The 12,896-nt window shown below is 31.2% G+C and overlaps 1 protein-coding gene across 6 annotated transcripts in view; it reads left to right on the top strand.

The window, feature by feature from the left end:
- Positions 1 to 12,896, top strand: part of LOC143232703 (NGFI-A-binding protein homolog) — a 248,833-nt gene that overhangs the window by 179,962 nt on the left and 55,975 nt on the right. For all 6 annotated transcript variants that reach the window (XM_076468450.1, XM_076468449.1, XM_076468448.1 and 3 more), the window contains one exon: positions 8,051 to 8,218. In XM_076468450.1, coding sequence (XP_076324565.1) covers positions 8,051 to 8,218 — 168 coding nt within the window. The remainder of the gene's footprint in view (positions 1 to 8,050; positions 8,219 to 12,896) is intronic.

Below are 12,896 nucleotides of genomic sequence, written 5' to 3'. Positions count from 1 at the left end.
AATACATAATGAACTATATTTTACAGTTATACTGTGTTCTTAACATGTTCTCATTTTAAAAAGGTTTATGATTTATATACGATGGGGTCGATTTATTTTTAGTTGTTTGTGTTGGCAGGAAAAAGAGGTGTGCAAACCATGATTAAAATCCAAGTTATTAATACTATAGTGCAGTTAGAAACATAGTACATAAATAAGCTATGCGTTTTAAAAATCTGTTTTAGTGCTAGTTATTTTTATGTGGTATCTTGTTACTTTTGATTTTTCTTTTTGCTGCTTAATTTGAAGGAAGTTGCGTTGCCTGTATTATTTCGCTAATGTATACGTAGTCAATTTAGTATTAATGTAAGTTGTCTCAAATTATTAGTGTTACATAAATTTTTTATTCAAAATGACCACACAAAAATGGAGAGTAGGTATTGAATATGATATATTTCCCATAACGGTGACGTCACGACTGATAGTTTGGAACGGCTCCAACACTATAAGCAATATAACGCTTGCACCACAGATCTTGTGACAAACAGAATGCAGTCATTACGCTGCAACGGTTTTGTACAAAAATATATCGTTATTCGGAATTCTAAATTTTGAATAAAATCATTTTAAGAAAAGCGTAATAAAAAAGGGTAAAATAGTTCCATAGAACAATTTTCTGGATACTTTTTTCAGTATAATTTTTTTAAAAATCTGTACATCTTAGACTTAGAGCATACCGTTTACAGGGTTTCTTGTAACGCTATTTTAATATTTATGGAAGCTGGCGGTCCATTGCAAACATGTAAGAATGGTATCTATCATAAAGCAAAAGTGTTTCTAAGTTTTATAAAGTATATTTATTAGAGAGGAAGTATTCGCAGAGCTAACATCCATTATATTAAATATGTGAAATAAGTTCAGTCTTTAAAATACAAGCCTTTGCACTAAACATTATCGGCTTAACTCGGAGTTTATCAGATACGTTAGAAATATGCTTAGCACTTATAAGTACCTTATTACCTTTTTTTAAAGTACTTTGTCAACAACGTATTTTAGTATATCTTTCTTTATATAATCCTCTATGATTTTGCTATAATCAGTATTATCACTGTGTTTTTTTTCTGGAATATCTTTTTAGCGAGCTTCTTTATTTTAACTATAAAGATTATTTTTCCCGTTTTTTTTTTTTTCAAAAGTCATTCATGTTATTGGGTTGAAGAACTTATCACGCAAGAGAGTGATGCGATGTTACAAGCTAGTGTTTTTACTTATGTTCTTCCACGTCATGGATTTCTTTCAATATCAAAGCTTTAACACAACTTTACAATATTATAAGGTGTTTTTATGTTTGCATACGTGAAATATGTTGTTGTTGATTTTTTGTAATTATACTTTATTTTTTACTAGTTACGAAAAGGACTGCAAATAAGTTTTGTCATATTTGATGATACAGGTAGATACACTCACAAAATCGAAGAGAATTTAGGGGAACGAAAGTCGATATCATGTTATTTACATTATTTATGAAAGTGGAAGTTTGTGGATAACCCGTCACACAATAACTATTGGTCAGTTTCGTTGTCTGACTAAAATTATGAATTCGGATATTCATATAAGTATCCTATCCTACCGTCCTCTAGTGGCACAGCAGTATGTCTTCGGACTCATACTGCTAAAACCGGGTTTTGCTACCAAGTAATGGGCAGAGCACAGAAAGCCCATTGTGTACCTCTGTGCCTAATTCCAAAGAAACAAACCTATCACACCTTGTTATACAATTTATTTTTCAAATATATATATGCGTACACATTAAAATGCACATTTATTGGTTAAAATATTTATGTAAAAACTGAAATTAATTAATTTCGAAGTTAATATTATGCTTTAGTGAATGTATTCTAAATCTATGTAAACAAATCCAATGTTATCTCATACAGTGCGTGAATGGTAAAATTGTATCTCGTCAGCATCCCTACTTGGCAGTTACTGATGCTTGGTTATAAACACAAGCTAATACCGAGTTGCAATATACTTTTCAATCCTTGATTGTTTGGTTCGTTTGTTTGTTTAAAACAAGCATCGAACAATAAATAATTATTGGTACGTGGCTGATATTATTTTGGATTTCATATAAATTCCACAATATGGAATTATGAAAGCAGAAAAGATTGTATGCTGCTACCTTTTATATCTTGACTTTACCAGTTCTGTTTTATAAGAAGTTGTACATCATTAATCAATGGAACAAACTACTTGAATGAAGTTTACATGGAATGTTTTCGAAGTTTCCTTTATTGCAGATTCCTAAAAGTTTCTATATGTACCATTTGGTGTTGCAATGATTTTTAATTATTCTATTATTTAGAGAGTAACTCACAAGTTCCATTGTAAAACCTCTTTGAAATAAAAGTAAATTAATAGTTTGTGATATAAGGTATAATTATATAGTTTGTTTGTTTTGTCAGTTTTTGTTTTTTTACATTGTCACTAATAATAAATTGCTTCCATTGAATTCATAAAGTCAAGAGATTCATTAATTTTATTGAAAAGTTGACATAAGAAACTGTTGCATTCTTAAATTTTCAAAAGGAAAGTTTATTTGGTTAACATGTAAAAGTGGTAATTACCCAGAAAACCTAGTTCATAAAGCTTAAGTGCCCAGTGTAATAAATGCGATTTTGAAATCTGTTGTAGTTTTTATAAATTCAGATTGTTCTGCTAAATAGTATGTGTATTGAATATAAGGTTCATATGAGGGAATCAAACAGAGTTACCTATAAGTATGTATATATACATATATAGTTATTTCATATTTGTAGGTTGTTTGTTTTTCAAACACCCATCTTTTACAAAGGGAATATTTAATTCTGTACAAGTAACCTGAGAATTAACACATATAAATAACCTTTTTAAACAGATAAAACGAAAACACCATTTTTAATGAACTAATACCATATATTAAAGAATATATAGTTTTGGTAAACAACGTTGTTTCTTCTTGGAACACTTCTAGTGGCCAGAATCTAGTTTACATACCCTTGGTAGGCAGAGCACAGATAACCAATCATGTAGCTTTGTGCTACAAAATAATATTCTTGGGAGAAGTGGTTAAATAAGTTGTTTTCTCACTAAAATGTAGTTAAAAATCGATGTTATGAGTAGCTACAAATATAAAATACAGGCTTTATTTTAGTTGGTTGAAAGTACACCCCACACCAACTAACGAATCAGAGACGTGGTTTCTTGTAACCTCCACCTTATAAAATATGGCATTAGATTGGTGCAATAATTTAATGAAAATTAAAAAAAAATATTTGAAGGACCCTTTTCATTTGGGTCGGTTGGGAGATTATTTCTTTTTTAGGGGGAAGCAGTTGAAAAACTTTAGGATCTGGCATTATTATATGAGGTTGGTCGGGCAACCAGAAAAAAAAGCATTTATTCCAGACTTATGGAGCTAGAAACTTTTTAAATGCTTTCACTTGACGATTTGTACTTGGTTTCGTACAATTCGTGCATGTAGCTTTCACTCCTCACTGTTGTTGCTCCTTGTCATACACCATGTAATTAATTCTTTAATATTATGTTTAACCAATTACAAAAGAAAAAACTCAGATTTACTACTATTAATGCTTAACTTTCATCAAACTTACAAACGTAACTTGCGTTATTTTCCATAACATGTATTATAAAGCTTGAAAATCCTACTTGAAAGAAGTCTGCTTTATCTGTATAGTTTTGTAATGAAATGTCAAAATGAAGAAGTTTGGAATGTCAAATCTCTGGACAAGTTTCGTGTGTAATCTCTTTAATGTCAGGTATACTTAAAAATTCGCTTTTAAAGCGAATGAGAAATAAAAAAGAGCAACTTTGAATTTGCATTTCGTATAGAAAGTGAATAAAAACCATTAATAAAATAATGACAGTGAACTTACTGTTGTTAGGGGTGGAATGTTAAGATCAGTGAAAAGTATTGTTCACTAAAATAATATTTGAGATGTCTGTGTGATCAGGATTGAAATATTAGAATCAGAGGAAACACTGGTTTGCTAAAATAACAGTGATGCGTTTCATGTGATGAGGAGTGTAAAGGCAGGAGGTAAACTTGTTTATTAACATGATGATAGTGTATTTGCTGTAAACAATAACTTAAAATATATAGATATATATAGCATGAATAGACTGTTTCACTTAATTAAAACAAGTGTATTTGATGGAACTTAGGATATAATGTAAACGCAGTGTTTCCTAAATTTTATTACATCTGGTGTGATCATGAATGCAATATAAGAGCAGTAGAAAGACCTGTGTTCTAAAATAATTCTGGAATATTTGATGACATAAAAAATGTAATTTCATGATGTTAGAAAAACACAGTTTCACAAAGTCTTGATAGAAATGAATAAAAACCCTACAACCCGAGCGCTTTAGAAAGAAGAAGATCCCCGCCACACCAAACATGCTCGCTCTTTCAGCCGTGGGGGCGTTATAAAGTTACAGTCTATCCCACTATTTGTTGGTAAAAGAGTAGCTGAAGAGTTGGTTTGGGTGGTGATGACTAGCTGCTATTCCTCTAATCTTACACTCCTAAATTAGGGACGGCTAGCGCAGATAGCCCTCGTGTAGCTCTGCGCGGAATTTAAAACAAACCAAATCAAATCTTTCGAAAGTTCTCGGGTTATAGAGTTTTTATTAATTTATATGAAGAATATAATCTTACGTTCAGTTTAGTTTACATCTGGAGTGTCATATTTGATTCTCTCAATCTTTATGAATTATATGGGTTATTGATAACCTACTTAATAATAAAATTCGTATTATATTTAAGATATATTCAAATCACTTTCAGAAGCTACTAGACATAGACATGATACATCTGTATTATATATTTTTAAAAAAACTGCGTTTAAAATGTTCTGAGAATCAACACATTTATATATTTTCTTAAAAATGAACATAAATGGTTAAAAATTTCCCTCCCTTACTTTTCTCCAGTGGCAAAGAAGTAAGTCTGCGGACTTAGGAGGCAAGAAACTTGGTTTCGATACCAGTGGTGGGCAGTGCACTGCTTGTCCGTTGTGTAGCTTTATGCTTAATTACAAACAACCTAGCCCTCCGTTTCTTAACTTTAAAATTTATATTTCATAAGTTCGCTATTAAAGATAGTATTATAAAATTCAAAAAGTTCTTAATTTTTTAAATAAGACAAAAATCAATTATTGAAATGGTTAATTAGACATGTAATGAGGCATTTAAATTTCTTGGAAAACAAAACAATTTTTTTTTAGATTTCATATATTTGAAATATTTTATACATTTACAAAATAATAAAATTTTGGTGAAGGTTAAAAATAGACAAATGGATAAAGTTTATAATTGGGACAGTTAGGTAAAAATTATTTCATAGAAAATCCCGATGAAATGAGAATTAATTAATATAATAATATGTCAATTGAAGTTGAGAAAAACGTTTTGACTTGTGGTCTAAAAGTTGATATTCCAAATAGACTTAAATTTGAAGATTAATTTTTTAGAATTTGAAATGCTTTTACAAATACTGTTCCATCAACATATTTAGAAGAAATAAGGACAAACTTTTAGTGGTGTTAATACTGAAATTAGTGATTTAACCTTAATTGCTTTTATTAAGTATAACTGTAATTAGAAACACTTTTAAAATTAAAGCTCAGAAACATTGAAGCCTTAAAAATCTTATCGAAAATGATAGTATTGTTATTCTTGATAAAAATTAATACTTAAGAGGAACAAAAGAAATTATAGGTGAGTCTACTAAAATACGACATGAACCTACTGATAAAAGGGAAGCTAAATTGCAATGATATTTGCTACAACTAAAGAAAGGCAACATTTTAAAGAAATAACGGTACTGGGATATAAGACTATCAGGGAGTCATCCAATAATCTTATGTGGGTTACAAAACGTTCCTAAAACAGGAAATCCCTTTGCGACCAATAGTGTCCAAAATTGGAACTTACAATTATGCATTGGTGGATTTTGGCAGAATGTTTAAAGAAGCTCCCCACGTATAAATTAGTACGTCCTGAAAGACAGTTTTGAGTTCTATTATGAAAATCAACAGATGAAATTTAATGGTAACGTTCATTGTGCCAGTTTTGACATCGAATCATTATATACTAGTATCTCATCAGAAGAAACTGTACAGTGGGTAGATGATCTGGTTTACAATGATAATTCGCATATATTAGTTAGTGTATGAACTAGTTATTCACTCTCAGTGTGTGTTTTTCTTATAGCAAAGCCACATCAGATTATCTGCTGAGCTCACTGAAGGAAATCGAACCCCTGATTTTAGCGTTGTAACTCCGTTGTCTTACCGCTGTGTTAGCGGGGGGTGGAGCAGTTCCAGTTAGATTTGGTTAAATAAAAGCTTGAACAATAAAAGTTATCTTGGCGCATCAATTCAATAAGGTGTGATCAGAAAAGGATGTCTGGTTGGTCAATGATAAGTTAACAGACTTTTGTCAGTGCTAAACCCTGAGGCTCGATTCTCTCTATTTCCATTTTATTTTTCTTTCCTTTTTATTCATTCAATATTTTTTCCTCTCTTCTCTGCCTCTCCTTCTCCTTTCTCTCTTCTATTGCTACTCCGCTCTCTAGATCTTGTTGTTTGACAAACTCTCTAGAGTACTATCTTTAACCCTAGTCGCTCTCCACTCTTTATTCACTTATCAAAATTAACAACATTGTTTTTACTGCTATTACAGTTGTGTATATATAGGCCTACTTTCGCTACCGTTTACCTCTGTAGATTCTTGGCTGGTTGGCCAAATGTCAGGTTTGGTAGAGGAACTAGATTCTATACAGTAGGCGTCTGTGGCTTATTGGTGATAAATTTCAGCGTTAAACGGGCACTACACAATCCATTTGTTTTAAAATCATATATATTGAAAATAAGTCAAACATAAGTACCAAAATTTCGTCACTCTATTGTTTAAAATCTGGAGCTATAAATATTTTTTCTCAAAAATTCTCGCAGACTGGTTCGATTACTTTAGAACCCAATCGGCAAGACGAATTTCTCTCCTTTTTTATTAGAATACGGTTAGTGATAAATCCACTTACGTTACCCCGTGAGTTACTACAGTTGTATCCAGAGCTTTAAATAACCTTTTTTTTTTCAGAAGTCCACATAAAGTGGTTCAGTTACTTTAGAACACGCTCTGATAAGACGAATTCTTCTTCTCTATCTCTATTTTTATAATCAAACTCTTGAAACTTTACACCGTTTTGTCTAAATTGACAACCACTCAGTCTAACTTTCCTTTCATTCACTAACTTACTTTTCACTTTTAGTCTGTATCTGTATATATTTATAACACGCAACAGAAAAATATAGAAATATCTAGCCTTCCAGTGACAACAATATTAAAAATAATGAAAATAGATGTAGAAGCTTCGAGGAAAACGACGTCAAAAAAATTACAAAAACCTAGCACAACACAAGTAATGATATACAGAATCACGTATGAAACTTGTCGTAATTATTACTTTTAAAATAATTAACTTTTAACACTTGTTATAAAAACCACAATCATTTAGTGTTAAATAACTAAAAAATAAAGTAAATAACAACTGTCCAACTGATTAGTCATGTATATCCAACACACATAAATTCATTAGGATAGCGTAAAACAATGATTTTTTTTGCCACATCAGCTCATTAGGATGTGGTACAACAACGAGTTATTTTTGTGCCTATTCTTTGGGCACCAACTGATTAGGAATGCAACTTTCTTATGATGGCATCAGGCATTCTTAACTAAGTAAATCATATTTTAAACGGTTTAAATATTACATTTGATTATTAAAATTACAGCAAATGAATTAATTGTATTAAGAATATCTAATTTTTAACCATGAAATGAAATGATATAAAATTGAAAATGGATATTAATTTTACTGTATATTTGATATGTTCTATAATCGGTGATTTATCTAAAAACTAAGTGCAGTAGGGAAACGACAATCCTAAGGACTGATATAAAGGCTGAATATAGTAAGTTATTTTTGTTTGTGTTTTGTTCTAAGGGCTCAGGAGAGTACGTACAGCCGGGTTCCCCTATTTCTCTTACACCGGTTCTCGATGAAAATCAAATCCAACGATTAGCAGAAGCAGCAGAAATTCTGATCAAGACGATGCCCCCTTTAGAACCTAAACCTCAAAATAACAAGAAGAAAATTAGTAAAGAATTAGAGGTAGGTAATGTTGTGTTAAAACCTCAAATTAACATCAGGTAAACGCAGTGGGCATGGGTGGGGGTATGGTTATGCTTCCTTCCATTTTGATGACTTTCTTGAACTATGTATTAATGATAATGTGTTGACAGTAGAAGTGGTAAGCGCTTTTGCTCAATTGTTATCCTGACGGATCAGTTCTAGGTATGATATGTAATACCATTTTATTTCTCACTTTTTTATTTAAAAAAAAATGAAACCTGTGTTTTGTCGAAATGTCTATGATTCACTTACAAAAATACATAAAATTTGAAGTATCAGTAAATTATTTCGTTTTCTTACTTGTCATTTTTACATTGTTTAAATTTTTGTTTTGATTGGTGTGTGTAAACACGGTATATTTTAGACAAATATCTGACACTTAAGGCATTTTTGTAAATGGAGCCTATAAAGCTGGATATATGAAGAAAGGTCAAATTAAAAAATCAGGATTCTTAAACTCAGAATGTTTTCAGTTTATCCTGAGCTCTGAAAGTAAGCATCGACTTTTGTGAAGCTTTTATAGAACACATTTGTTGAATATCTAGTTTAGGTAAGCTACTGATCAAATAAGACATATTTATAGTTAGTATGGAAAGGAAATTAAATATGCTCGGAAATGATTTATATAAATAATTCTCTATAGGTTGGAAATTAAGAAGTGAACTTCTTTAAAGTATATTATGGATATAAGTATCTTGTTTTGATTGAAGTTAGTATTTATGTAGAATACATTATCTCGAAATCATCTCTAAAAACTAGTAAAGCCTATACCATGATCACTTAAGGAGCACAGTCTATCTGCAGTATTGGAAATAATTATTGAAACGTGAATGAAAAGGGTGTGAAAGGCAAATACTTTGGAAATTTTACACTTTATTGTTTGAAAGTGAACTGTTTTCAATTTCAGGCACTTGTTGACAGTTTACGCTGTTATTAGTTGTTATTTTACCAATCAGAAAGTATTACACCAGTATAAAGTCTATAAAAGTGCAGAAGGTTATACAACCTTCATTAGTAATAGTAATGTGAATACATTCATGGTGCCCTGTACTGAAATACCATTTGACAGGTAGGTAGAGATCAAATATTTTTCTAGCCAACATTACACCATGAGAGAAATATAAGTTGCCAAAGTTTTCTTGCTAGACAGAGCGTGCATGACACTTGCAACTGCTAATGAGAGAAATGGCCGAGAAAAAATCAAAAAGCTCCAGAAAATAATAAAGAATTCAAATGTACATTATTTATGCGATAGGCGACATTTAAGTACAGATTTGGCCAAAGACCTTGATGTAAATCCAAGTATGAATGTTGCTTTAAGGGCTGTGTGGTAAAAATTAGCAGGAAGTGGTCTTAATGAATCTGTAGCTGTTAGTAAAATAATTGCTGACAAGAAGTAACCAAACTAAGGATTTAAAATAGGCACAAAGCTACAAACAGTAGAATGAGGAAAGCTGAAGATGTGTGCTTTTCACAGATCAAACTTAATTCGAATTGCCCAATAACAATCGGTGAAAGCCCGATCAAGGGTGGATAGGGAAACAGTATCTTAAGCAGAGTATAATAACTATAGTAGAGCATGGTGTAATTAAAATCTATATAATTTGGGGCTATATCTCAGTAAAGGATGTCAGTGATCTACACAGAATTGGTGGTAACTTCACTGCTGAAAAGGATTGGCACATTCAGGTTCATAATCTCATTCCTTTAGGAAAACGAATCATTGAGAGATGATTGAAAAAAAATTCTACTCTCATACATTGATAAACTGTATAGTAGTTTGTGCATGTTAAAACTCGCTTTCAAGATGCTAGTGCAATGTATAACTTATTTCGTTTTCTTTTGTATTTTCTATGGTAATAGTTTGTACCATTAAGAAATTCGCCAACTGTTTGTTATTATAGCTGCTATTATTCGTAACTTGCTACTCCATTTAAGTATCGTTTCTGTGTTTTCATAATTATTTCCGTTAATGAATATCATGAACAGCTAAAAACTGTAAAATTTAGCATATTAGAGCAGCTAATAAACTCCATTGTTATTTCTAAATATAACATTATCATCTTAAAACTATAGTATTTAACAATTTCATGATCAGCTAAGAATCAAGTGTAAAAATATATTATGAACAACAAAGGATTACAGTGTTCAGCCACTTCTTGACCAATTAAAAACTGTAGTTTATAACTATATTATAACACTGCCTATTTATATTGTGATCTTTTAATAACTACAGTGTTTAGTCATATCATGACCAGCTCAGAAGTAGAGTACCTAACCGTATTTTCTAGCTAACAAATGAAATGTGTTTAACCGTTTTATGACCAACTAAGAACTGACTAAACTTATCACGACTAGAGAAAAGACGCATTGTTTAGATATATCGCGATCAGCTGAGAACAATATTTTCCAGCCATATCATAAACTAGCTAAGAATTGCATTACCATTGAATTAATTGGGCTTATAGAATCGATGTATGGTTTTTATGTATAGATTATCTTTATACCCTTTTGTTTTGAAAAACTGCTAAATCCAGCATTTGTGACTAGTATCCTATTGACGCTTTATATTATAAAACAGAACTTGCTCATGTTAGGTAACAAACCCAACATAAGGACAATTTTTGTTTGTTTGTTTGTTTAGAATTAAGCACAAAGCTACACAATGGGCTATCTGTCCTCTGCCCACCACGGGAATCGAAACCCGGTTTTTAGTGAGCAAGTCCGCAGACATGCTACTGTGCCACTGGGTTGCACATCAAACCAATGGGAAGTACAAATTTTTCGTAAATCAACATTTATCTACCCAGCCTACGAAATGAATTCAAATAATTCATGATATGCAAGAGCCAGTAATAATTCAAATGCTAAAACCAAATAAAACTCATCCCAAACATTCTTTCATGGTTCATTCTTAATGACTAAAAACTAGCATATTAATCGGCTACTAGCGCTATTGCTTTACGTAATAATAATAATAAGTAAACACTGACCATTTAAGAAAATATAAACAATTTTGTGACTTTTGGACCCAAACACAAATGAAATGGCGATAGTGCATTCGAATATATTGCTTTAAGAATAGAAAGATGTTGCAGAAACACCCCTCAAAAATATAAGTCCTGTTATATCAGGTATATTTTATTTTGACGTTTCTGGTATGATTTAAGCTATATTTTAAACTTCAAATGTTTCAAAACTCAAGTTATTATTCACATATGCTGCAAGAAGAAATTATATTTTGAAGATGAATTCTCGTTCATTATCTAGATACAAACGTTTAAATTCACATATTTTTACAAGATTATATCTGGAAACCACAGAAAATAAACTGGATAAGGCACTCGTAATCTGAGAGTTGCGGGTTCGAATCCTTGTCACACCAAACATGCTTGCCCTTTCAGTCGTGGCGGCGTTATAATTTAAGGTCAATCCCGCTATTCGTTAGTAAAAGAGTAGCCCAAGAGTTGGCGGTGGGTTGAAATGACATAACAGAGATGAATATTTGTACACTTTAAATACTGAATTAGTTAACTCTTTAGCGAAGTGAGGACTAATGTGCTCCTTGCGAAACGGTAGAAACACTATATTTAGTTGAATTTCGTCTATATTCACTTCTATGCAGTCCTCGCATCGTTATTTTGGAGAGCCGGTATGTAGAACGAACATATTCTTATGTCGTTACATTGTATAACGTTTAATGAATACGCATCTTATTTTTTATGCTGTATCATTCGGGAATACTTTCACTGTAAAATACTGTTTTATCTCAACGTTGTATTCAAAATATTCATAAGTATAACTTGTAAAGGAACGTTATGTTAATATTGAATAAAATTTACATTTGAAAATTTTTTGAATATTTAATGAATAGCCAAACTTAGTTTTACCCAAATATGTGAAAGTTTATAATGGCACGAATAATTTAGTAGCGTTTATCTGGCCATGCATTTTCAGAAATTGTAAGCGTTTACTGTTATTTTTCTGAATAGGTGTTTACAGAAATCTTAATAATTTAGCATTATTTCTCCAAACTTATCTATACAGAAATCGTGATTGCGAACTTACAATTAACATTAAATCTAAGTGATCAAAACGTTTTGGAAATAAGAATTAGTGTTATTTTTATTTTAATGTTATACTCTCTCAGAAATTTACATGTGGATGGTTTGTTAAAAATAAATGTAAACCATCCGAAAATACGGTGTGGAATATATTATAATATTTTTCATTAAACTTTTATTCAATGGAACGAATATGCCAGATATGTTTAGAAACGGATTAGATTGTCATTTAGCCAACTGTATCAAATCGCAACCGATAAAGGTGACCCAATGATTTCGTGGTTGTGGATTATAAGGCACCACTTCTTATCATGAACACATTTAAGTATAATATATTTTATTCGTCGTTCTATTAAGCTTCAGCTTCAGTTTGGTAAAATGTTAATCTCTTATTGTGACTAAAATCGCGAAATATTTTTTTCCGAGCACTTGTTGTTTGGAAGCGTTACCCACGCAGAGAGTCCTCCAAAAAACTAAAAATATAACGCTAGGCCTGATGAGAAAGGAATAACCATCCTAAATTGTTACGCGCAGTCTTTAAAAATATATTTTGAAAATCGTTGGCGCTCGTAGTTGCTATTTTATAATTGTGT

This window comes from Tachypleus tridentatus, chromosome 11, assembly GCF_004210375.1.
Source record: "Tachypleus tridentatus isolate NWPU-2018 chromosome 11, ASM421037v1, whole genome shotgun sequence".
NCBI lineage: Eukaryota > Metazoa > Arthropoda > Merostomata > Xiphosura > Limulidae > Tachypleus > Tachypleus tridentatus.
Note: the sequence above shows the minus strand (reverse complement) of the source record. Positions and strands in the feature narration are given on the sequence as shown.